At 34.2% G+C, this 26238-nt stretch overlaps 1 protein-coding gene across 5 annotated transcripts in view; it reads left to right on the forward strand.

Moving 5' to 3' along the window:
- Positions 1-26238, forward strand: part of RFX3 (regulatory factor X3) — a 296633-nt gene that overhangs the window by 172480 nt on the left and 97915 nt on the right. For all 5 annotated transcript variants that reach the window (XM_012454573.2, XM_064361481.1, XM_064361483.1 and 2 more), the window contains 2 exons: positions 4660-4757; positions 19695-19953. In XM_012454573.2, the coding sequence (XP_012309996.1) occupies positions 4660-4757; positions 19695-19953 (357 nt within the window). The remainder of the gene's footprint in view (positions 1-4659; positions 4758-19694; positions 19954-26238) is intronic.

The raw sequence follows: 26238 nt of genomic DNA on the forward strand, positions 1-26238 counted from the left end.
TTCTCCATTTTACGTTTATAAATATTTGCATTTAAATTAATTGCAATTGAACCAGAATATTAAATTAATTGCAATTAAACCAGAATATATTTGTATATTTACATTTATATGTGCATACACACTTTAAAAAAAAAGTTTTTTGAGAACACTTCATTTTTCTAAAGCGCCTTTAGTATTGCAGCAAAATTGAAAGGGAAGTACAAAGATTTCCATAAAGCTCCTTCCCTCACACATGAATAGCTTCTTCTGTTATCAACATTCCCCACCAGAGAGGTACATTTGTTATGACTGATGAACCTACATTGACACATCATTATCACCCAAAGGCTAAAATTTATATTAGAGTTCATTCTTGGTGTTGTACATTCTGTGGTTTTGAACAAATGTATGATGACATGTATCCACCATTACAGTATCAGACAGAGTAGTTTTACTGTTCTACAAGTCCTGTGGGCTCTGCCTATTCATCTCTCCTTTCTCCCAGTGCTTGGCAGCCACTGATCTTTTTATTGTTTCCATCATTTGGTCTTTTCCAGAATGTAGTTGAAATCCTACAGTATGTAGCCTTTTCAGATTACCTTCTTTTACTTGGTCATATGCATGCAAGTTTTCTCCATGTCATTTCATGGTTTGGTAGTTCATTTCTTTTCAGTGCTGAATAATATTCCATTAATGGAAGTAATGGAAACAATAATATTCCATTGTTTCTATGTGTAGTGCAGTTTATTCATCCATCTACCTTCTGAAGCACATCTTGGTTGTTTCCAAGTTCTGGCAATTATGAATAAAGTTGTTATAAACATGTATGCCTGTTTTTGTGAATACGTAAGTTTACAACTCCTTGGGTAAATACCAAGGAACATGATTAGTGGATTATATGACTAGATTATGTTTAGTGTTGTTAGAAACTACCAACCTGCCTTCCTAAGTGTCTGTACCATTTTCCATTCCTTCCAGCAATGAATGAGAGTTTCTATTTTTTTCACATCCCTGCTAGCATTTAGTATTATCAGTGTTCTGGATTTTGGTGATTCTAATTCAGCATTTTATATTTTGGTATCTTATGATGGGAGAGTATTTTCATATCCTTATTCTTCATCTGTATTAAGGTCTTTGGCCTTTTTTAAGATCAGCTTCTTATTGTTGAGTTTTAAGAGCTTTTTATAAGTTATAGATAAGAATCCTTAATCAGATAAATCTTGCAAATATTTTCTCCCGGTTTGTGGCTTGTCATTTCATTTTCTTCACAGCGTCTTTCAAAGTAGAAATTTTCCATTTTAATGAAATCCAGCTTGTGAATTCTTTCTTCAATGAATTACACCTTTGGTGTTATATCTAAAACGGCACCACCAAACCCAAGGTTATCTAGATTTTCTACACTTTTTTTTAATAGGACTATTCATCTTTCACTCTCAAAATTTTGGATGCTCATTTGTCTTTGGTTCTGCTCATTATATTTTTAACCATACAAACAGGTTTACAGTTTTATGTAAAAGTATTTTTTATCACTTCTGAATTTTGTATCGAGGAAACTTTTTTCACAATTCCAAGTAAAAAGAAATATATTCCTTTTTATTTTATGCCATAATGTACCATAATTGAATGATCTTCAGATTTATTCTATATTAAGTTTAAAAAACAAGGTTCAGAACAGTGTGTATAAAATGCTATGTTTTTTTTTTAGAATGTGGTGTGTGTGTAGTCACACATGGGTGCTTCTATACACATTCATACACATTTGTATGTCTAAAAAGATATAAAAAAGGCAAATTAAAGGATAAACCAAAAAATAGTGAAAATGGTTATCTATGGCATGTTGTGAGGGGCAGTAAGTATGATAGAGGCAACAGGGATGAAAGCAGGATCACCTGTCCAAATATGTTGCTTGTTTTATAGTTTCAACTTTGGAACCACATAGATATTTCACGTAATTGTAGAGCAAAATTAAATCAAACTTAAATACAGCAACTTCTAAAATTCAAAAGAAAATTAAACCATGAATTCAACTGTGTATCAAGCTGATGACTTATTTTAAGTGACTTTATAGTAATGTAATTATACATCTCTAGGGGCATGTATTTTAAGGGCAGAACAATTGAAAGAAACAAATAATATTTGATAATCAAGTATTATTAATATGATATTTAGTAATATGATATTTTTATTTTGAAACCATAAAATTTTATGCTAAAGCAAATACTCATGCTAAAATCTCTAGTAACCAAAATTTGTAGCATAAGAGCAAAGATGGGCAAATGTATCAAAGATATATTTAATTTGTATATATTTTAGATTCAATCAAAAATTAGTATGAATTTATGATATGTATTTTTATCCTTCAAAACATATTTGTATTTTCTAGCTTTGTTCAATGAAAAGACCTAGAAATGTGAATAGCACTCTAGCAGTAAGCTTCATTGAGTCTTAGCTGTAATCTTTGAATACCATTTTCCACTAAGTAGAGCCAGGGCTTTTTTGAAGAAATGTCTGATTCCATATCTTGAGTAGGAAATATGACATAAGCCTGGAACATCTTGTTATAACAGAAAGTAGTAGAGTTAAGATAGATACTGAGGTCATGTCGTAGGAACCAGTTTGAAGAGGCTACCATTGGCCAACAATGGGACATTGTTTTAGCAAGAAAAAAAGACTGCTAAGATTGAAAAACATCAAATATGTTCAAAAGCTAAGGATCATAAAGATGCAAACAAAACAAAATAAAAATCCACATTGATCACCTCTGGAGGGTACTGGGGGATAAAGTCATTTTCAGTACTGTAATATAAAAGAATCATGTACTTATTCTATTCTTCCCATAAGAACTTTATTTGAAAGTAATGAAATAATGAATGAGATTAATTTATTCTTTATAGAAGGATTTTTACTAATAAATGAAGAAAGAATAATAGAATTAGACTACTGCAAGTTTACAACCTTTATTTATTAAAGTGATATCTGTAGGCAATAATCGTACTAATATCCTCAGGTGAAACATGGATAGGGAGCAGGATACTATTAATAGATAGACCCAGCTGACAACATATGACCCCACTGGTCAAACTTAACATTGCAGAAGGACAGCCAGTTGTTATACGTCAACTGATAATGGCACGATAGAAAGTACACAACTTTTCAAAAAATTGAACTTGTTCAAGCCCCAACATGTACCAGTTTATACAGCATACATGAGATAGAGGAACAAATTAAATGACATTTCAGAATGCTGTTAACCAAATCTAGATGCCAGAAATTCTCCAAGATAAATGACCCAGTTTCTTGAATAAGTAATAGGCAGGAAATAAAAAGGATGAGGGAACTGTTGGAGATTAAAAGAGAAAAAAAAATCAACCCAAATACATTATGTAGAACATGTTTGGATCTTGATTTGAAAAAAAATATATAATAATTGGACTCATCAGGGAAATTTTAACAATGACTGAGTTTTAAGTGATATTAAGGAATAGTTAATGTTGTATATGTGAAATTATTGTGTTCATGCTAAAAACAATTCTTATCCCTTAGAGATACAAATGAAAATATTTACCAGTGAAATGATATAATCTCTGGAATTATTTTTTTTTTTTTGAGACAGAGTTTCGCTCTTGTTGCCCGGGCTGGAGTCCAATGGCATGATCTTGGCTCACTGCAACCTCTGCCTCCTGAGTCCAAGCAATTCTCCTGCTTCAGCCTCCCAAGTAGCTGGGATTACAGGCTTGTGCCACCATACCTGGCTAATTTTGTATTTTTAGTAGAAATGGGCTTTCATCATGTTGGTCAGACTGGTCTTGAACTCCTGGCCTCAGGTGATCCAGCTGCCTCTGCCTCCCAAAGTGGATTACAGGAGTGAGCCACTGCACCCAGCCTTCTGGAATTGCTTTTAAATAATCTTGTGAAGGGGATAAATGGAAAAGATCATTTATCTTGGATGACAGGTACATAGGGTTATTACAGTATTTTTTACACATTTGAGTGTTTGAAATTTTATGTTATGAATTGTTCTTAATTTTAAAAACTAATTCAGCTTTAATTTTTTAAATTAAAATGGAATTGAATTTCATAAATTACCAGAATAAGAACTTTCCCCTTTTCTTTGGAGATGGAGTCTTGCTCTGTCGCCCAGGCTGCAATGCAGTGGTGCAATCTTGGCTCATTGCAACCTCTGCTTCCTGGGTTCAATCAATTCTCCTGCCTCAGCCTCCTGAGTAACTGGGATTACAGGCACATGCTGCCACGCCCAGGTGATTTTTGGTGTTTTAATAGAGATGGGATTTAGCTGTGTTACCCAGGCTGGTCTCAAACTCCTGAGCTCAGGCAGTCTGCCTGCCTTGGCCTCCCAAAGTGCTGGGATTATAGCGTTACAGACATGAGCCACCATGCCTAGCCAATAACTTTCATGATTCTAAACCTGAACAGTTGAAGTGTGTCTATCTATACATTTATACCTGCAGAAATATTACAGAATTTATTCAGCACAAATGTTGTACTTGCTCTGGAACCAACACATACTTATCTTGAAACTACAGAATGAATCTAAGTTTTTCTTCTAAGTTGTTCTTACATTTATCAATAACACCAGAGAAACCTTTGAGGTAGATCTAATGCTCTGTATTCTTCCTATCATACCTCCCTCTCACCAAGGTCCTAATACTTATTTTTCAGGTACAGCAGGTACAGACTGTGCAGCAGGTACAACATGTGTATCCAGCTCAGGTGCAGTATGTGGAAGGAAGCGATACTGTCTATACCAATGGAGCAATGTAAGTTTGTATGTGGAAGTCTTTTTAATTCCTCCACTCAGAAAAATAATGTACTGTTGAACCCCTCCCACTATTCCCAAGTTGTTTCCTTGTTTTCAAAGTAATTTTCTACTAAAACAGAGTTATTGAAATTAAGCTGATGTTTAGAGCTTTTATCTATATTTATTAAGAATATGCACTCATTTTCCTTTGACTTAACCCCATAGGTTTTTTAAAATTATTAAAAGTCTTACGTCCTTTAATAGTTGTTTCTAGGTGGAGAAAAAAAAGTATATATCCCTTGTTAGTGATATCTGTATTTTAATGATAGCTTCTAAACTCCATGCTTTTTGTTTTTATATGCAAGGTGAATTTTTATGTGTATGTGTGTGTAAATGAATATAAAACAAGTATATTAGGAATTTGGGATATTTTTAACATTTTGAAAATGAGATATTCCACATAAAATTGCCAGACGGTAAATCTTACTTTCCTATCTAAACCTGCCCCCCCGCGTGAAACCAACTTTCCTCTTTTACATCAACAATAGTGTAAATTTGTAAATTTATTTTATTTGGGTTTCTTAGCTACTTTGGAATGAGATGCAGAATGTTATTATAAGTAAAGGAACTGAGAATTATTGTAAGTCGCTAGGATTGTTTCCAAGTTGGATTTGCAACCTGTTGACTTCCTTGGTAAACCTGAAATAAATTCAGGTTCTCTCACTGACTTTTCTGCCCACCTCCCACCAATGTTGGTATACCCCAGGATGATAACCTCTACTGTCTTTATTCTTATGACATCTACTCTTTCCTTGGGTGATTTCATTTATTTCCGTAATGTCAACCTGTAAGTTCCATGAAAGAAGGACTTCTTTTGTTTTTTTATCGCTGTAATAACGCTTAACACCAGAAGCATGGAGTACATATGAGTTCAATTGTTGTTATCTGTTATTATTATAACTAAAAACAGAATTCTAGTTAGCTTTGTATTCATTTCATAATTGTGACCAATGTACTTAAATAATCTGAGCTTTTCGTTATTGTTTCTGTGGAAGTGGGAGAATAATAATCACACTCTTACTGAGTTTTTGTGAGGATACAAGGAAATATATTTAAAGTACCTAATACAGAGCCAAGTACATAATATATGATACAAAACTGATAGCTTTTCATTGACTCTGACTTCTCTCTTTTCTTACTATATTTGGTCACTGAATCTACCCACATCACTACTGTCTTTAACACTACCTCCATTACCTATAAAATAAAAGCTAACATTCCACATCGGCATTCTCCCCATCCCTACCTCCCTAGCCTTATTTTCTACCTTCTAGGCATAACCAACTCTGTGCATTTTTCCCCAAATACTCCCCTTTCATACTTCTGTTTTTGGTCATGTCGTTTTCTCTCTGCCGAAGTAGCATTCTCTGTCTTCTCTCCTTTCCTCCCAGTCTCCCCAAACCCAGTCTAGTGTGATCTTTATAGACAGACATGGCACCCCTTTTTTGTGACATAGACTCTGACTCTCCCCTTCTGCAGTTAGCTTATCCTTCCCTTATAAAGGGCAACAGTGTACAACTGACTTTTACTTCCAGCATTGTACTATGAATGCTTGTTTATGTTTCCTATAGCAGGAAGAACTCTTCCTGAATGGGAACTTGGCATTTTGTTTTATTTACATTTACTTAGGTGGCTGGCACATAATAAAGTCAATAAATTTCTGTTACCCTATTAAATCTATAGCTCTTTACATATTTTAGACACACTGTGAATGTTTTTCACACTACCTGTTTGTTGTATATGTCCAGGGCCCCCGGAGCCTGATTTTGGAATCTTCACCATAAACTTAAACCACTGTTGGCATTTATACCAAACGAAAAAGACGCCTGCCACTTCGACCTTTATGCTATCAGGGAAAATAAATGTCTTTCTAGACACTGCTAGAGGTCACCCAGTTGTCAGTTGCTATTTCATCTTTGTCTGTGACAAGTAATGGTCACCTGCAAGGGAATCTGAGAATGGGAGTTTGTAGCTTTCATGTCTGTTGTGGTAGAATCTGACAAGGGAAAAGGGCAGTTGGAATGGATGTTGAGAGAGTTAACTGTATAGTACATATCACAGTTATTTCTCATTTTGTACTAGTCCAAGCTAAGGTGGAGAGATTAGTCTGTTATGTATGAAATGGAGTACCAGTTGAGCTGAAAATCTGAAATCCAAAATAGTCCCAAATCTGAAACTTTTTCAGCACCAACATAATGCTCAAGGGAAATGCTCATCATGCACTTCAGATTTTAGATTTTCAGCTTAAGGATGCTCAACTCAAAATGTGAAAAAATAAAAAAATTGAAACACTGCTTGTTCCAAGCATTTTGGATAAAGGCTACTCAACCTGTAACCTCAGTTTATCAAAAGTGCTTCATGAACCATCTAAAGAATAGTAAGCACTCAACAAACAGTTACTGCTGTAAAATTATACACTTTTATTATTTGTTTACAACTTTTCTTCCCTATTTACGATTCTAAATTCGGCATATTGTCTTGTGCAGTTTTAAACTGTTTTACCACTGATCTTAGGGTCTTTCACAGAATAAGTAAACATGAGTTGAATGAATTTACTCATTCATAAAAGCTTAGAAAAATAGCATTTGTAAGGTGGTTCTTTAAAACCCTAGGGCCCATTTAAGTGCAGAAATGATACAAAGCAAAATAACTAGGGGTAGCATGTATTTTCTATGGCCAAGTAGCTCAGTTGGTTAGATCATGACTAATGAGGTCTAGGTCATGAGGTCATTTGTCACAAAGTCCAATTAGCTTTGATCTGGTCTGTGTGGACTCAGATTGTATCCTCAACTCTAGCCAATAATGTCACAAATGTGCACTTTTGGTCAAGAGAGAGAAGTTGCATCTTTAAAAACCTTTCATTACTATCAAGGATAATTTTTGACTAAAGGTTCTGTAGCATCATTTTTATACTTAATAAGGAAAAATCATTGTGTTGCCATGAATTATACTCAAAATTTAGCAGCTAGGGACTATGAATATTTTTTCTCAAATATGACTAGAAAATTTTTTTCAGCATAAGCTAATTCAGTCTCTCTGTAATTTTGTGGTGCTGACATTTGACTATTAAAATTTTTGTCTCTAATGTTCATTTTAGGGTCTTTCTATGGCTTCTTTTTATTTGGTACACTTCCATGTGTGTTAGGAAAGAATATTCCATATTCTTTTATTCTACCACACTGAATTAATAGCAAGTTAGTGTTTGATCCCTGACTTGGATCACAGTCAGAGTCCCACTTCTGTGTGATAATAAATGCTTTTTGCTAATGATACTTTCAGAAGATAGGGACTCTGATGTTTATCATGAACTTTTGAGCACTGAGTACATGGCCCTATAACCTGTGCATGCTTAGTAAGTTCACTAATGCTCTTGTCACCAGCATCCCATGTCATGTAGCCATAATGCATGGGGTCTCACTCAGGAGGTGATGACAGCCCTCACAGATATGTGTCGTCACTTATGAAAACTTGTAATCATTCTAATTTGATGATACTAAAGTGTTTACCTGGTTCTCCCTGTGAATATGGACAATTACTGCCAGCATAACAGGCTTAACAGTGTAGGTTAGTGAGTGAGCATATATTTCAATTAAACAACTGAGACTGCTTTACAGCGCTAGATGTTGGAATAGAGTAGTTTTTTGCTTAAGGGAGAAAAAAGTAGTTTTTGCAAAAACAGTTTTGCCCCTGTTTATTTTATCCTTGCTTCTGTAGGAACCGATGCTACATCATTTGTCTATTTCCTTGCAGTAGTTTTTCCAAAATTTTCCCAAAGGCTTGATCATCATCTTTATTTCTATAAATTCTTACTATTTATGATATTTAATCATTTAGAATACTATGATTAAACCTGCTGGGAAACATTGCATACCATGTAGAGAGAGAGTTCATTTCAATGGAAATTTCTTGGTGTAGCTAAGAAATAACTTTTTAAAAATAAAATGATTTTTTTCTTCCCCCACTCTTTTTTGACTCATACTTCCCCCACTTGCTCCTACATTATGCTAGTCAAAATGGAAATAAAGACATCATGCTGTATTATGGTCAAATTAAGAAATCTTTATTTTAAAGGATTTTCTTATATAGACCACTCTTTGAAGCTTGCCAACTGTTTACAATCAGTTTTAAAATGCAAAAGTATTCATAATATGGATATCTGTTCTAGTAGTCTTCCTGTTTAGATTATAGGTTTCTCAACTCCAATACATAACTTCTCATACCATGATCCATTATGCATTAGTCCCATGAGAGTTCTGTGGTTACACGAGCAGGGAAACACTGTGTGATTCCCTTTCTCTTGAGAACCCTCAATTCCTGTTACCCTTTTAAAAGCTCTGAAAAGTCCTATAGCAATGCATAGAACCACAGAACACTTTTATCTGAATAATATCTAATAAAATCACATGGTATGCTTTGGGAAATGGTACACTAATATATATTGACATTGAATAATTAAAAATCCATTTTTAAAATATATACCTGTAGTCATCTCTTGAAAATCATGTATTAATGCATTTTTGAAGTCATTTAATTATTTTTCCATAAGGTTTAAATGATTAATAAGGAATCTTAAAAGGGATATTCTTCGATCCCTTTTCTTCCTCTATAAGTAAAATGTTAAATTTCAGTTTTTGCAGGTGAGATTATGCTTTCTTCTTATTATTCAAATGCTGTCTCCTTAAAAAAAAATGGTTACATGGAATTCTGTAATTGAGATGGAGGGGTGCTTTCTTCATTTATGCTTCTACTGATGTACAACGCATTCTGACTGGTATAGCAGTTAGTTTGTGAATCTACTTGCTATTTAGATTTCTCTTGAAGAGAAGACTGCCCTTCTGTGTAAAAGACTATGGAAGGGCACCTTATTCTCTCTCTAATACCTAGAACAATGGCCAGTGATAGGTGCTCAATTTATATTTGTTGAATAAATTAAAGAAGGTTCGCATTTAATGGTAGGTGAGACAGGAGCTATTTGGTGTCTTTAATTACCAAGGAGAAATGAATGAAACTGAATTGAGATGCTCTTGAACACATCTTCTTCAGCCCTTTCCAAGCTTGCTTTCTTCTCCACATTACAATACAATTGCCCTTATTTAAAGTCATTGATGACCTTCTGTTGTTAAATCTAACAGCCATCCTTCTAGATTAAATTTACTTCATCTTTAGCCATCAACTAGTAGCCACTCTATCCTTAAATCAGTGTCTTTTTCTGACTTCTCTGACTCTATATTCTTCTTTTTTCTTCCTATCTTATTTGCTCCTCCTCATTCTTATTATTGGCCAGATTAGTTTTCTATGACTTCTGCTTCAGAAGCATATTGGTGTACATATTTCTCTGGTATTCTCTAAGAGAGACCACCTTTCTTCTACAATATGTATGACTATCTGTCGTTCTCTTGACTATCATTTGTAACTGATCACTATTTTTCCCCCACTAGAATGTAATCTTCATGTGCGCAGGGACCTGGTTTGTTTGCACTCTATTCTTTCCGTGATACCTAGAACAATGGCCCATGATAGGTGCTCAATCTATATTTGTTGAATAAATTAAAGACTAGTGTTGAATGATAGGTGAGACTAGAGCTGACTACTTGGTGGCTTTAAAGTACACCGGGAAAAAAATGAATGAAACTGAATTGAGATGCTGCTGATGTGGCAGTCACACAACTTTCTTATTTGTTTTGTTTTTTTTTTTCCTCTGGTGAAAAACTTTTGAGACTTGCAACATGTATGTAGTTACTCAGTTTTTCTTGTTTATAAATTTTTATCAGTAGTCACTTAAATCTTTTATAATGCCATTTCTGCTAAAATTAATTTAGGTCCATATTCATTTCCCTGACTTATTTTGTCAGGGCAGGTGACTCATATATTTACTGAACTGACTATGTATGTCTTTTCAATATGCTTCAAAAACCATTATAGCGCTGGAACTTTTGGTCATGATATCATGAGCAACTGCCAAAGAATATAAAATTCCCTTTTGTAACAGTAAACTTTGTTTTTGTTTTTGTTTTTTTAACTTGAATAGGCTAAAAGAATTAATATTTTTTAAAACACTTTTCCCTTTCATTCCTGTGAAAATCAGGTTTCATAATTGTAATATCCTCTAGGGCAATGGTTCTCAAAGTGTATTCCCCAGACCAGCAGCATTCATATCACCTGACAACTTGTTAGAAATGCCAGTTTTTGGTGCCCAGGCCAGTTCTACAGAATGAGGAACTTTGGGGGTGGGACATAGGTCTCTGTGATGCAACAGGCACTCCAGGTGATTCTGATGCACACTAAAGTGTGAGAACCACTGTTCTACCATACAGAAATAAAGAATTTAAATGCTAAGTAAAGATGTGCAGATTCTTACAAAATAATCATAGGATGGTATAAAATTATGATTCCAATACTCTGCACATTATCAACATATATAGTAATGAAAATACTACACATGAAGGAGAAAACTCAATAAGTTATTACAAGAAGTATTACTGACTTTTAACATTTATTCTTGCATTTCCTCCCCGGTAGGTATAGCAACAGCTCAATGAAGGCTTTTTATTTTTTACTTTTTCTTACAGCAGTTGAAGGTAGAAGAAACAAGTATGTCTTTTGAATATAAGTGAAAGCAAATGTTTTATTAGAGATAGTAATATTTATTACTTTATATTTAATCTACTGTTTTTTTATTCTTATGTAAGAAGGAGAGGTTAAATATCAGGTCACTTAAATTCCTTTCCGAAGTGCTGTTTTCCTTTTGGTGTCTTCCACAAAATAGACATGTGATCTTTCTGGTGTATCCTTTGCCTTCAGTCTGATGTGGAGTACTCGAGAATATTGTTTTGAAACTCAAAAAAGTAGTGCATGCTGGCCAGCCAGAGATTTTATTTGTTGAAGATTCCAAATAATGTAGCAACTTATTTTCAGGGCTTTGGTGGCCCATGTAAAAATTCTATAATTTGAAACTGTTTAAGGCAGAGGTTCTTGGTTTCAAGCAACAGAAACAAACTCTGGCCTATTTAAGACAAAGAATTTATTGAAAGATATTTGTGACTCACAGAATTTCCAGGAAGTCTGGAGAATTAAGCTGGAAAAAGGCATGCACAAATGATGTCAGGCAGCAGTCAGACCATGCACAAAACCATAGCACAGAGACAGTGCAGTACAGACACCACCCTTCTGCAGCCATCCCAAACCCTGTTTGCCAGTGCTACCCCTGGATACTGATCTTGGATCCTGGCCCCACTGCCACTGTGAACTGACAGTGAATAAATCAATTAATCATCAGTTGTCTGTGTTCTGTGGAGCCCTGGAGTTCTAGGGTGGAGGAGAGGCTCAGAGGTGGTTGTACTGGGAAGGAAGGACAGAAACTGACTGCTCCATTATCTGTGTTCCCCTTCAACTGGGGCATGTTCCACTTTTATCCATTTGACACTTTGAGGTTAATATATAAATTTAATTGGAAAAGAGTCTATGCACCACTGGACTTGAAAATAATTCAAAAAGTCATTAAATAATGAGAAGAAAAGAGTGTTCAACCTTTTTTTGTTGGTTGAATATTGACTGAAATAATTTTTCTGGCCAATTCTTTTTGGTAAGGAATGTGTGGGCTCATGGGAGATTTTCTGGAAAAAAAAAAAAAAAAAAATTCTACAGTGAGAAACAAAATCTTTACTAGATTTTTCCAAAAACTAAAAATTACTTTCTCCTCCAAGTTTTTAGAAATAAAAACAAAAACAAAAAAGTGTAGGGCCAGTTTTTACCCTGCTCCAAAACATATGCCTACTTTCCTCAATCATATAATGAGTTTTCTAAGAAAATTTTGATTTGCCATTCCTCTTTAAATCCAATGTATTTGGCAGTGTGTACACGTTTCAAACAGAGGTAGCATAACAGAAAGAGCACTGCACTGGGAGATATCCAGACCAGAGTTCTAGTCTTCCTTCATCATTTCACTGTCAGTGTTATACTCAGAGCAAGTACTCTTGCCTCCTCATATCTTACTTTCTCCATCTATAAAAGTGGGGTAACAACTTCTAACCTGTATGATTAACTTCATGTATATTAAGGAAGATGATTTATCCCTTGACTCTTAAAAACATTCATCCCTGGTTTCCAAATGCACTTCTTGTGCTCTCAAACTTTTCTAAGATACTAGAAAGTTGCTCATTCTGGCTGCCTTTAGTTATTTCCTCAGTCTAGTTCAATCAGACATATAATGCTCTCACTATACTGAGCAAGCTTCCAATAAGATCACCTCCTACTGTTGTATCTAATTTGCAGGTTCCAGAATCATCTTACATGGCCCATCACAGCCATGGGCCTTGATTGCAACTCCATTTTCTCATGGTGTACCTTTACCTCTTTGGCCTCAGGCCTTTGTTCAGGTTGTCTCTCTGGCTAGAACATTGCCCTACCTCCCCCTACCCATAAGGCCTTTACTCTTATCCCAGCCCAAATCAAAATCCGACTTCTTACAATAGTCTGTAACAGTGGCTTTTAAGCTTTTAAAACTATCATCTACTATGAGAAAGTTAGGCATATATTTCATACTCTGGTAAGTACACACATACACACCCAGACATTCACACATATGTCATTTATGTGTATATTCTGTATATGATAGAAACAAAATTTCTAAAAATAATTCTTATTCTCATTAAGTGTAATAAGCACTGATGTTTTCTAGTCTAGTCCAGTCTCTTTTTTTAATGCTGTTGTGACCTATTAAAATTAATTTTATGACCCACTAGTGGATCATGGCTTGCAGTGAAGAAAATTGTTTACATTGCATGCATGTTTAGTTTTTACCTACTTTAACCTCATTTATTTCTGACAGCTTTCTCATTTGTTATATCTAAAATACTCCAGACTTCTAATTTCTTTCTAAATATCAGGATCTTTCCTGTGTTTTGTGCTATGTTGTGGGTTTTTGTACTCTCTTCCTAAAATATTATTCTTCCTGTTTTCCATAGGGCTGACTACTTTTCATCTTTTAGTTTCAATCTAAAAAAAATCTGGCTTTCAGGGATAACATTTCTTGACTGTCCTATCTAATACGCGCTCTCTCATTTATTCTGCTTTTTTATTTTATGTTTTTGCTTTCATAGGAATGAGGAAAACTTCTAATTGTCCTATTTCGTTTCTTATTTTTGCCCACTTACTCCTTGTGTTATGCAGCCCTGATAACAGTAGAGGTCATGTCTGTGTTGTTTCTTTTATTCTATGTGCCAGAATAGATGCTTATTAAATATTTGTTAAAAGAATGTATGCAGAGTAGCCTAAAAGCAATAAAATGTACCCATGCAAGATAATGGTCACCATATCTATAGTCTATCTTTATAATACAATTTATGGTATAAGATTTACAAGCTATTTTATTTCCTTAATTTATCACTTTCATGCCATTGCTTGATTTTATAGTGACAAGCTTATTGGTTGGAGGATATTCAAAATCTTGGTAAAATATGAAGCACATGATTTAGAGATACTGATATCTGGAGTTATGGATAAGACACCTGAAGATAAAGAAAACAGAAAAATTGGTTATAGCTAACATAAATTGTCATAATCGTCCAAGTGAATATGTAAGAGAATATTCAGGGCCAACCTTAGCCAAGGTATATGCTAAGACATGATGGGAAACAAACAGCACTAAATTACTGAATTCAATGAATCAGAGTCCTGACATTTACATAGAACCCTATAATAGAGTCAGCTATGAAGAAGCTTCTGTTGGCAGGTATAGACATATCGATGTGTTCACATTCATTACTGGATACACATGCAGAACAATGGAAAGATTTCTCTTCTGCTATAGAAATAATACGACATTATTTTCATGATTTAGTCTATGGTAATCAATACAGAACAAACAAAATGAACACAGCAATATCTTTTAAATGTGCACAGAATTGCTTGGGGATTTATCTATTTCAGGAATGTACAGTCCAGAAATAGTTAGCTGCTTTCAATCTGATATGCCAAAAATTGAGTCGTTTTCTTGAACATATGTTTAGGAAATTTCTGGAGAAAATAGTGTGCAAGCAGAAACTCATCTGAAGAATATACTCAGTATACAATATAAAAGAGGAGCTGATCTGAGATATCAGAATTAGAGAGTCTATTTCTAGTACCTAAAAAAGAACTGCTTATTTTTGCTGTTGGTGCTTCTTTTTAAAAATAAATTCTTAAGTATTTATTCAGGAGCTTAAAGTATTTAGACATGGAAAAAACCTTTAAGAGTTACTGGTTACTTCTGCATGACTCTGGCTCCGGCTCCAGGGAATCCAACAAGGGGGTTCATACTTGCCTTCTTACCTTTAAGGGACAATGGCTAAAGATATTATTATTTTATTATTATTATTTTTGAGATACAGTCTCAGTCTGTCGCCTAGGCTGGAGTACAGTGGCGTGATCTTGGCTCACTGCAACCTCTGCCTCCCGGGTCCAAGTGATTCTCCTGCCTCAGCTTCCCAAGTAGCTGGGATTACAGGCGTATGCCACCACGGCTGGCTAATTTTTTGTACTTTTTTAGTAGAGACGGGGTTTCACCATGTTGTCTAGGCTGATATCGAACTCCTGACCTCAGGTGATCAGCCCACCTCAGGCTCCCAAAGTGCTAGGATTTGTACAGGCGTGAGCTACTACACCTGGCTCAGCTAAAGGTATTATAATCTGCTTCTGTTACTCAACCCGGTGTTTGAAAGTCTCCCCTGTTTCCAACTACAAGTGTATTTTTGTCAAAGCCAAATTCAGAGAATTTATCACACTTTATTCCTTAGTATAATTGTGTGGGTTTTTTTCCTTAAAAATCGCCACTCTTTACCCCAATGTGTGTTTATATAGTCGACAAGCCTTCACAGTTCCATGATGGAGTAGTGGGGATAGTTTATGGATTAGGCGTACTGTTTAGTGACTTTTCCCTTCTCCTGTTCTTTGACCATTTTCTAGCTTATGAACTGACATTGAGGGCTATATAGAGATTGTATATATCTGTGATTCATTTATTTGCACTACTGTTCTTTACTGATTATAGTGATACAAAGAGGGCAGGCCCAAAAGCTGCAGTGGTTAAGTATCTTCAGAAATGGCCCCGCCTTTTCCATGGCTTCCTCTTTACAATTGCAAGTACATAGTCAACAGGCCTCATTCTTGGTAATAATGGAGAATAGTGTAGTGCTAGAAAATAGTAAGGTAAGCTGTAAGGAAATCTCAAATAGCAACACAAAGTTCATATAGTCCCTATTCCACTTGTTAGGCTATTCCTTAGTAGTTGTTGACATTTATCATTGACAGATATAAAAAGTTATGTTCTTTTTTGTGATGTAATGGTTGAGAATATAGATTGAGTTTAGATTCCAAATCCATGATTTATCAGCTCTGTGCTTTGGACTAAGTTATTTAACCAATCCAAACTTAAGTTATTCACCTTATATGTAAAATAGAAATTATTAATATAACAGCACCTACCTTACAGAGTTATAATGAAAATTCAATGAGTTAATGCCTAAAAAGCACATAGAATAGTGCCTGCTGCATAGTCAATGGTCAGTAAATATTAGCTATATTTTGCTATTGTTATGTTTTATTTGAGAAATCCACTTTCTGGTAGGAGGCTTCCTGAATCATCCTGCTTGGGTGATGAAAAGGAAAGGGGCACCATGTCCCGCATCTGTCTAAGTATTTATTGTCCTATATCTATTTGTACAACTTATTTGACTATACTTAAATACCAACATCAGATTGTGTTATTTTAAGCACAGTTAAGTGGGGCACTGTCATACTCAGTATACAGATATTAAAATGACTTCATTTCTCTTTTTATCCAAATTTGAAATCAACATGGCTATTTTATTTCATTAAATAAATATGTAAATAGAGAAATAAATGAGATTTCCAGTTGGGAAATATAGCAATGATGAGAAGAATGGTATGTGTATTTTAAATGACATTTTCCTATCTGTAAAAAAGAAAATTTCTATGAAGTTGTTTCTATCATCACCCCAAACTAAAATTTTTACCTGGATTTGCTATAGCTCTTTCTGGAAAGGGCTCTTTACCCAGTCTGAAATACTTTCAGAATACTATAATTATTTTACTAATATATATTGTAAATTACAAGTATAATTTATAATGGGTTAAAAGTACTTGTTTTAAATTAAACACAAATCTTGGAGTAGTTTAGCATAATTTCTCATGTTTTAAGAAAATAAAAGATTTACGATACAGAAATTTATGAAACTAGCTATTATGTCTAATGTACTTGTAAATATCTTTATTTGCTGACTACTTAGTGTGCCTGCTATGTACCAGTAACTGTGTTAAGTGTTGAGATTACTGATAGGAGTACAAAGACATGGAGAAATTAACAACATATCGAGAGCTATGTTTCAGTAATTCAAAGGATGTTGGAAGAGTACAGAACATAAAACATAACAGCGCTGTGAGGAGTGGCCATAGAGGGCAAAGGATACAGAAAATAATTTTGAAATAAGGAGCTTCTGCTGAGAGTTTAAGGATGATTAGGACAAAGGAAGGGAAGTGGAAAAAAATGAAAAGGACTTTCAGGCAGAGAAATACTTGTATAGTGAAGCAGAGAGGCAAGAGAAAATGGCACTTTAGCGGGACCAGCAAAATGGTCAATATGATGTGAGTGAAGAGAGCATTTGATAACATGGCTAACAAGCCTGGAGATTATGTAGGCATGAGCCCGTGATGATTTTTGTCAGGTGGACAAAAGTTTTGAACTTTTTCTGAAGGCAAGAGAGAATCATGGAAAGGTTTTTAAGCCAAGTTTTATTTTTATATTTGCATTATAGCAAATTCTCCTGGCAGCAGAGTTGGAGGTAGATTGCAAGAGCGCCTGATTGGAGAAGGAAAAATCAATTAGAAGGCAGTTATAGGTTGAACATCCCTGATGCAAAATCTGAAATCTGAAATGCTCCAAAATTTGAAACTTTTTGATCACTAACATGAGATAGTGACATCTTTGCTTTCTGATGGTTCAACATACGCAAACTGTGTCATGCACAAAATTACTTAAAATATTTTATAAAATTACCTTCAGCCTATGTATACAAGGTGTTTACAAAACATAAGTGAATTTCATGTTTAGGTATGGGTCCTAACCCCAAGATCTCTCATTTTATTTATGAAAATATTCCCAAAATCTGAAAAAAATCCAAAATCCAAAACACTTGTGGTCCCAAGCATTGTTGATAAGGTATTCTCAGCCTGTATAATAGAAAACATTTGAATTAAGGTAGTGTGTATGATAATGGAAAGGAGAATTAGAAAATTATTTAGAAGATAAAATTGACAGACTCAGCAACTCATGTCAGTCAGAGGGAAGAGTAAGCAATAATTTCCAAAGCTGAAGATAGTGGTGCTGCCCTCTACAGAGAAGCAGGGGTGTGGAACAAAGAACAAGAAAAGGGAAGGAATCTCATCATACGTTAAATTTTACACAGCCTCCCATATTTCAAAGGAGTTCTGAGTAGTGATGACCAGTTGGCTGTTAGAAACCCAGATTTAATATTCTTAAAGTATAACTAGGAAGTAAAGAGAGCAGTGATGCCAACTTACATAAGATGGTTTACTAAAAGCATGTATATGGTTATACAGTACTACATGTGGTAAAGGTCTTTGATCTAAATAAAAATAAGAGCTCAAAATGGAAACCTCAAAATATACTAATATTTGATGTGCTAGAAAAATTGGAGACTCCAAAAGGCTCTTGAGAGGTTATGGTAAAAAAGCAAACAGTGGAAAAGAAGGGTCATAGACACTAAGGGACAAAAGAGGTTAAAATATCCAGGCCTTAAGATATGTATAGGACATGTCTGAAAACATACACACCAAACTCTCAGGAATAGCTAGTTCTACGAGGTGGCATTGAAGATAATTGTAAAAGAACTGGGAATTTCAATTTCATATTTGAATGTTTAAAATAAAATATGTTCTATATATATTTTTATAACTTCTTGAGAACTTAGTGTTTCAAAATAAAATGTTAAAAAAACCTCTCAAAATTTAGGTTATAGTCAATTGAAAATGAAAAACAGATCAATCAAATGAGCTTTATCAGAAGAGAAAGAGGAGGGAAAGGGCAACATAGAGTGGTCCACAGTGTCATACTGCAGATAGGTCACTAGAGATAAGGACTGGCGGGAGCCTTTAGCTTGGTATTTAGATGTGCTCACAAGTGACCTTATTAAAAGCAGTTCTTATGAAAGGCTAAGGGCAGAAGCTTTACTGTAGTTGTTGGAAAATGGAAAGTGAGGACATGAAGAGTTGGTATAGTCGTCTTATGAAGGAGGAACTTAAGTGTGAACAGAAAGAGAGATATGAGCAAGGGACTTAGGGTCCAAGGTGAGTGAACTATTTGCTCGAGATCTTTATGGAAGTAAGAAAGAGATCCATGCAAGCAACTTTAGTCATGGAGGTTTATTGGGAGTCACCCAGGAATGTGAAATAGTCTGAGTATTAGCTAAGTAGGAGCTAAGTCCACTACTCACACTGCTCCTACTTATTCCAGGTCCCAACTTTCCTAAAACTGGGATTTGTAGTACGTTTTTTAAGCAATTGAAGAAGTTGCTGGGCAAGATTTCTTGGAGGGAAGAGACCTGAGCTTATTTATATGCTGGAGGTAGGCACCAGGAGGGGGCAAAAGCTCTGAAGTATAAAAACTAGTTGATGTACTTATTTAAATGAGTGGACTCTTAATTTGAAAAGTAATTCCAACTGTTTCTGGGAATGAAGTTTTGTACAAAATGCAAAATTTGCCATGTTCCAAAGACTAAGCCAACCAATATATTTCAATTACATTCATATTAGAAAAAAATTTAATAAAGTGACATAAATAAACTAGTAAATTTCTTTTTTTCTTTTTTTTCTTCTTCTAAAGCCGAACAACAACTTATCCTTACACAGAGACGCAGATGTACAGCCAAAACACTGGAGGGAATTACTTTGATACTCAAGGTAGTTCCGCACAGGTGACTACTGTGGTCTCATCCCACAGTATGGTGGGCACTGGTGGGATTCAGATGGGCGTCACAGGAGGACAACTCATCAGCAGCTCTGGAGGAACCTATCTGATCGGCAATTCAATGGAGAATTCTGGTCACTCAGTGACACACACAACTCGGGCCTCCCCAGCGACAGTAAGTATTTGAGTTTTTAGTAGTTTTAATTTAGCTTTCTAGTAGTCTCTAATGAACATTTCCTTTCATAGATGGAAAAGAACAACACAGATGGGACTGGGGCAAGTATGTGTTAGACAGTTTTAGTACTGTGATAGTTTGCAGAATGTAGTATATGTAGTATTATGCAGAATGTTACTGATATGTATGCCCTCTAATCAGGTGAATTAGAGTTTTTAATTTTACTGGCAAGTTAGAGAGGTGATTTTTACTCATTAAACTGCTGGTTTTAATAAGCTGTCTTCTATCAGTAAAATACCTTAAATTTCTATGGAAAGAACTTACTTTCTTATTATGCTTACTTTATGAGATCAAAGCTAAGCAGTAATATAGAGGATAAAATATAAGTTAGCTTGGAATTTTCACATCTTTCAACAATAATATTTATGCTAGCTCATCCCCAGAGAAGTTACATTATGTAAGGCAGCATTTCCCAAACCTTAGACATATAAGTTTTGCCATCTTCTCATGCCGCCTGTATTATTATTTACTTAATGTTTCCTAAGTTGACTCAATTTTAATATAGAAAATCATGTGTAATTTTTCCTAATACATATTGAAATCATTATTTAAATAGTAAAATTAAAAATGTTTACCCATGTGCCCTATATAAATTCGTGTTGCATTCCACCAGAGAGCTACTTTAAGAAGTATTAATATAGGTTATTTAGATGAAAAATGTTTGTGTTGGCTCTGATCATAGATATGAGCAAATAGTATCTTAGGAACATATATATTTAAGTTATATTTAATGGATATATTTATTTTAACACAATGGGTGGGGTTTTATTTGTTTTTGTTTTTTGAGGCAGAGACTCAATCTCAGCTCACTGCAACCTCTGCCTTCTGGGTTCAAGTGATTGTCCTGCCTCAGCCTTCCAAGTAGCTGGGACTACAAGCACATGCCACCAGGCCCGGCTAATTTTTGTATTTTTTTAGTAGAGATGGAGTTTCACCATGTTGGCCAGGCTGGTATCAAACTCCTGACCTCAGGTGATCCACCCTCCTCGGCCTCTCAGAGTGCTGGGATTACATGTATGTGAGTCACCGTGCCCGGCCAAAACAATGTATTTTAATATACTGAAATGATGTAATAGTAATAGTCATAGAAAGTTATGCAGAATTTTATATCATCAAATTCTGTAACCTGAACTTCTGTTTTTCACCTTAACTAAGCATATGAAAGTGGTCCATTTAGAACCACATAGCTAAAGCAGCAATGAAATATATTTTCTAGGTATTACATATAAAAGGGTGCTGGGGATTTGAATTAAGGAGATGTATCCCATTTTATCATCTCATCATATAGTTTATTCTTGCAATAAAATAGAGATAGAAATAAATTGGGGAGAAAATAGTAATATGAGAAGCTTTATATTTCTCATTTTATGGAGTTTCTCCAGGATATTATATGTACTTGGTAAGTACTTTGTATATACTTTGTGTATTTGCAGTAAATTCAGGTGTTCATACTTTCATCATTCAGTGCCTTTTCCTTAATTTATTTTTTTTACAAACTTTTTATTTTAATTCACTATTTGTTACTAGCATCAGAACAGATGACTAGCTGGTCTGAGTGGAGAGTTCCTTTTTATAATATTTTTTTTTGTAATTCTGGAGCATTTCCTATGTGTATTTGTTGTCTCTTGCTTTTAATAATATTAAATACAGTTTTTTAAACCTTTTAATCACACCAATACATTTATGTTGATTAGAAACAAGGGAATTGCTACTAATAAACCATAGCTTCTCTGGATCTCAGTTCCCCTATCACTAAAATAAGGGGTTAGACTAAATGATTTTCTAATTTCCTCCTAGCTTTACAATCATAAGATTTACAAAAAAATTATAAAATATTCTAGGTATAAAAAATAACTGTATTTTCAACATAAAAAGAAAAGAAGTAGAAAAGGGTGGCAGTAGTATATAGCACTCCTCCTATAGGCCACCTAGAAAATTATTTCCAGTGAAAAGAAAATACTCACCATTTAACAAGGCCTTAGGAAAACTGAAAAACAGGGCAAAATGTGCCCTTTCTCACTTTCATTTCATCCACCCTCTTTTATCCTAACATACCATCCTTTGAAATCCCATTCATTTCCTACCTCACCTGCTCTAGGCATTCCTACTTGCCTTCACGCTGATTCTCATACCTGTTTAACATCCTCATCAACTGGATGCGGGTATACTAAATTTACTTGCTCTCTCACTAAATAAACCAAATTGTTTATTCCAGCTCATGTAAATACAGTTGCATTGCTAACCTTTATAGTTTGATTATACTTCTTCTATTTTTTGGCGGGGGTGGTTAAGGGATACACTTTGGTTTTCTATATAGGTATGAAAGGTGGCATTACTTCTTAAGTTATCCATTATACAAATTCGATATGTGATTTTTATTATATTAATTGGTAAATTAAACACATAAAATAGCTGAATTATAAAAACTGGGAATAGTTGAAAACTTTTACAAAACACCAATTTATAATATCAATTGTATATATTAATTTTATACTAAAAATAATCATATTTGAGGTTGTTTTGTTAATTTTTGTTAAGGATAAAAATTCTAAGGTGATTTTTTCTTTTTGTTTTGGTTTGTTTTGCTTTCTTTTTTATAAGAAAATTTTCCTTTTTAACAAAAGGAGTATAAAAGTTAAAAAAAAAAAGGGTAACTTTCATATGAAAAAATCTCAAGGTGATCTCACCAAGTCCCTTATTGATTGATAGTGTGGTACTTGTCTAAATATACTTCTGCTAGTGTTTACTATATTACCTTGAATTTATTATTGAAAGGTATATTTGATTTAAATGCCTTTCTCAATTGTACTTAAGATCTGCTTGACTCACAGTGAGGTTGTGATTCTCAGTTTACAATTTCACATCTGTTACTGTAGTAAAATTAACAAAGTTTAAGTGCCGTGAAACCTATTTAAGATATCATATCATCCGCCTCTTGCCAAATGTTGGAAATGCTAACCATAGATTTTTGGTTGTTTTAACTCCTAAAAACCAAGGATTTTTTTTTTTTTTTAGGAGATGCCATATCATTAGATTGTATATGAGCACAATCTTTAACAGTTTGCTGGTCAGGACTCAAGTCATTTATTTCCAAACATTGAGCCCATCTGTACCATATATGTTCAGTTTTTCTAACTGTTCTTTAGTGTTCAACCTATAACCTATAGAATGACTGATGCAACTTACTGGGCAAGATTAGCCTGAACTATGGCCAAATTTCTTGACTGAGAAATAGTCAGTTAGGTCATTCCTTGAGGGGCTATCAGTAAGTGGAATGCACAGTCAATCAATTCAGTTGATGTAAAACTAGCTATGTTTGGGTACCTGGGAACAGCACAAACCAAATACTTTTACCCAGTTCCTGTGGCGAAGTTTTCTGATCCAGTTCTCAGAATAATTGCCTTGACCCTCTCTCTTACATTTACTGTACCTATACAGAAACACTTTTATTTAAAATTGTTAGGAATAATTTCCTACCACAAAGGAAAGTTTATTCTAATGTGCAAGTCAATTTCTTGAGATATGCTAATGAAAAAAAGTGAATTGATTTGATGCCGAAGCCAATACTAAGAAAAATGATTAGCACTCTTCTTACTTAGTCTAATATTCAACATAAAACCTAAAGCCATCTTTCTTATACTAGAAGAATCTCTGAATCATTAATAGAAAACTTTTATTTGAGCATATGAATTATTCTTATAACTTTAAATGAAAAAAATTACATAAAGATGTCTTAATTTTGGGGTTACGCATTATGAAATTTTTCAGTTTTCAAGGTACATAGAAATGTCAGCATTTTTCTAGTGAGGTTGTGGAGAAAATGGAATGCTTATACACTGTTGGTGGCGGTATAAATTATTCAATCATCGTGGAAGACAGTGTGATGATTCTTCAAAGACCAAAAGTCAGAACTCTCATTCAACCCAGCAATCCCTTTACTGGGTATACACCCTAAGTGATAGAGATTGTTCTGTTATAAAGACTCATGCACACATATGTTCATTGCAGCACTATTCACAATAGCAAAGACATTAAATCAACCCAAATACCCATCAGTGATAGACTGGATAAAGAAAATATGTACATATACACCATGGAATACTATGCAACCATAACAGAGAATGAGATCATGTCCTTTGCAGGAATGTGGATGGAGCTGGAGGTCATTATCTGTAGCAAACTAACGCAGGAACAAAAAACCAAATACTGCATGTTCTCGCTTATAAGTGGAAGCTAAATGTTGAGAGTACATGGACACATAGAGGAGAACAACAGACACTGGGCCTTAGAGGAGAACAGAGGGTGGGAGGAGGGAGAGGACTAGGAAAAATAACTAATGAATAATAGGCTTAATACCTAGGTGATGAAATAATTGGTACTACAAACCCCCATGACACACGTTTATCTATTTAACAAACCTGCACATCCTGCACAAGTACCCCTGAACTTAAAATAAAAGTTAAAAGGTCAGCATTTGTTAATTTGGTAACAAATTAAATTTTATATGAATATGTTATGATATCAATTACTAATATTCAAATTTAGTCAAAATAATATTTCTCTTTTTATTTACTGTGTCCTTTTATATGGTCTGTGTGTTTATAAATTATGTATATGTATATAGATATATACATATATGGTTTTACTTATATAAATACATACACGTACATTTAAAAGGCATTTCCTGCTGAAATATTAAACAGCAATTTTCAGAAAGATTTTATAACATTTTTATTGAATCGTCACTGCATGTGGGTTCAGCTAAGTTGCGACCTCAATGTTAGGGATCTATTTATTATTAGTATTTCAGTAGCACATCTACATTTAGGTAGAAGAACTGGCCACAGTCATAATTCTGAACTCATTATACATCTGTCTTCTAACTATATCAACATAATATTTCCCTCTGTGTTTTTATTCATTTGAAATTCCAATGTATTTTTTGTGATTATTTTTCTATATAATCATATCATTTATAGAATTTTAGAGTTTTAGAACCTGAGCATACTTTTCACTTGAAGATAAAAAATTTGTGTATGTACTTAGTGATTTTTTTGGTGCTCATCACAACATAATTTATCTTGTACCAGAGTATACAATAATTACCAACTTGCTTTAAAAAGCCTTATTTACTCACTCTAACATAAAATAATATTTTTATTCTTATAATTAGATGGATATGTATGGAATTTTAAAAATTTTTCTTAATAACTAAGTAAAATTACATTAATCATTTCTGAGACTGTGATATGAAAGTTAACTTTTACACCTTTATGTATATACATTTATTATTTATATATGTTAATGGGCTATTGCCAGAATTAGATCCCACCAAGAGGCACAAGAAAAACATATTGAAATTAATATTGTTCACATTTCTACCTCTTTTGATAATTGTAAAATATTACAATTTATTTAATTATTTGGAGGAAAATTTGAAAGTCCATCAGCTGCTATGTAAGTGAAAGTTTGGCCTAGTTTATATAATTAATAGAAAGTTAAGAATTCTTTTAAGAATTGTTGGTGCTATGATTTATTTATTCTTGGCTTTGCATGTTTATGAATTTGGTGTAAGGGAATGCTTTTTCTAAGGAGATGATTATGTATAGCTCCCAGGAAATAATTTTGCCTTCTTATTCTTTTGCTGTTGTGGTACCAGTGGCCACATGTTTAATTTTAAAATTTTAGTTAATTTATTTATATGAATTAGTTATGCATTCTTAAGTTGCACATTCAAAAGATTTAAGAAAGTGCATGAGTCTCTCTCACTCGTTTCCTAATTCTCATCCTTAAAGGCAACTAATATTACTAAGTTCTCTCTTATTTGTTTTTTTTTTTTAATTGAGACAGCGTTTCGCTCTTTTGCCCAGGCTGAAGTGCAGTGGTGTGATCTTAGCTTGCTGTAACCTCCACCTCAAGTGATTCTCCTGCCTCAGCCTCCCAAGTAGCTGGGATTACAGGTGCCCGCCACCATGCCCAGCTAGTTTTTTGTATTTTTGGTAGAGACGGGGTTTCACCATGTTGGCTAGGCTGGTCTCAAAACTCCTGACCTGGGGGGATCCACCCTCCTCAGCCTCCCAAAGTGCTGGGATTACAGGCATGAACCACCACACCCAGCCACCAAGTTCTTTAAGTATTATTCTAACAATATCCCAGCAGAATATTCAAGCAGAATATTTATTTTTTCACTCCCTCTCTTTTTCTCTTTTTACACAAATGGTTAAA

The sequence above is a fragment of the Aotus nancymaae genome, unplaced genomic scaffold (assembly GCF_030222135.1).
Source record: "Aotus nancymaae isolate 86718 unplaced genomic scaffold, 86718_ANA_hifiasm-v0.15.2.pri h1tg000041l, whole genome shotgun sequence".
NCBI lineage: Eukaryota > Metazoa > Chordata > Mammalia > Primates > Aotidae > Aotus > Aotus nancymaae.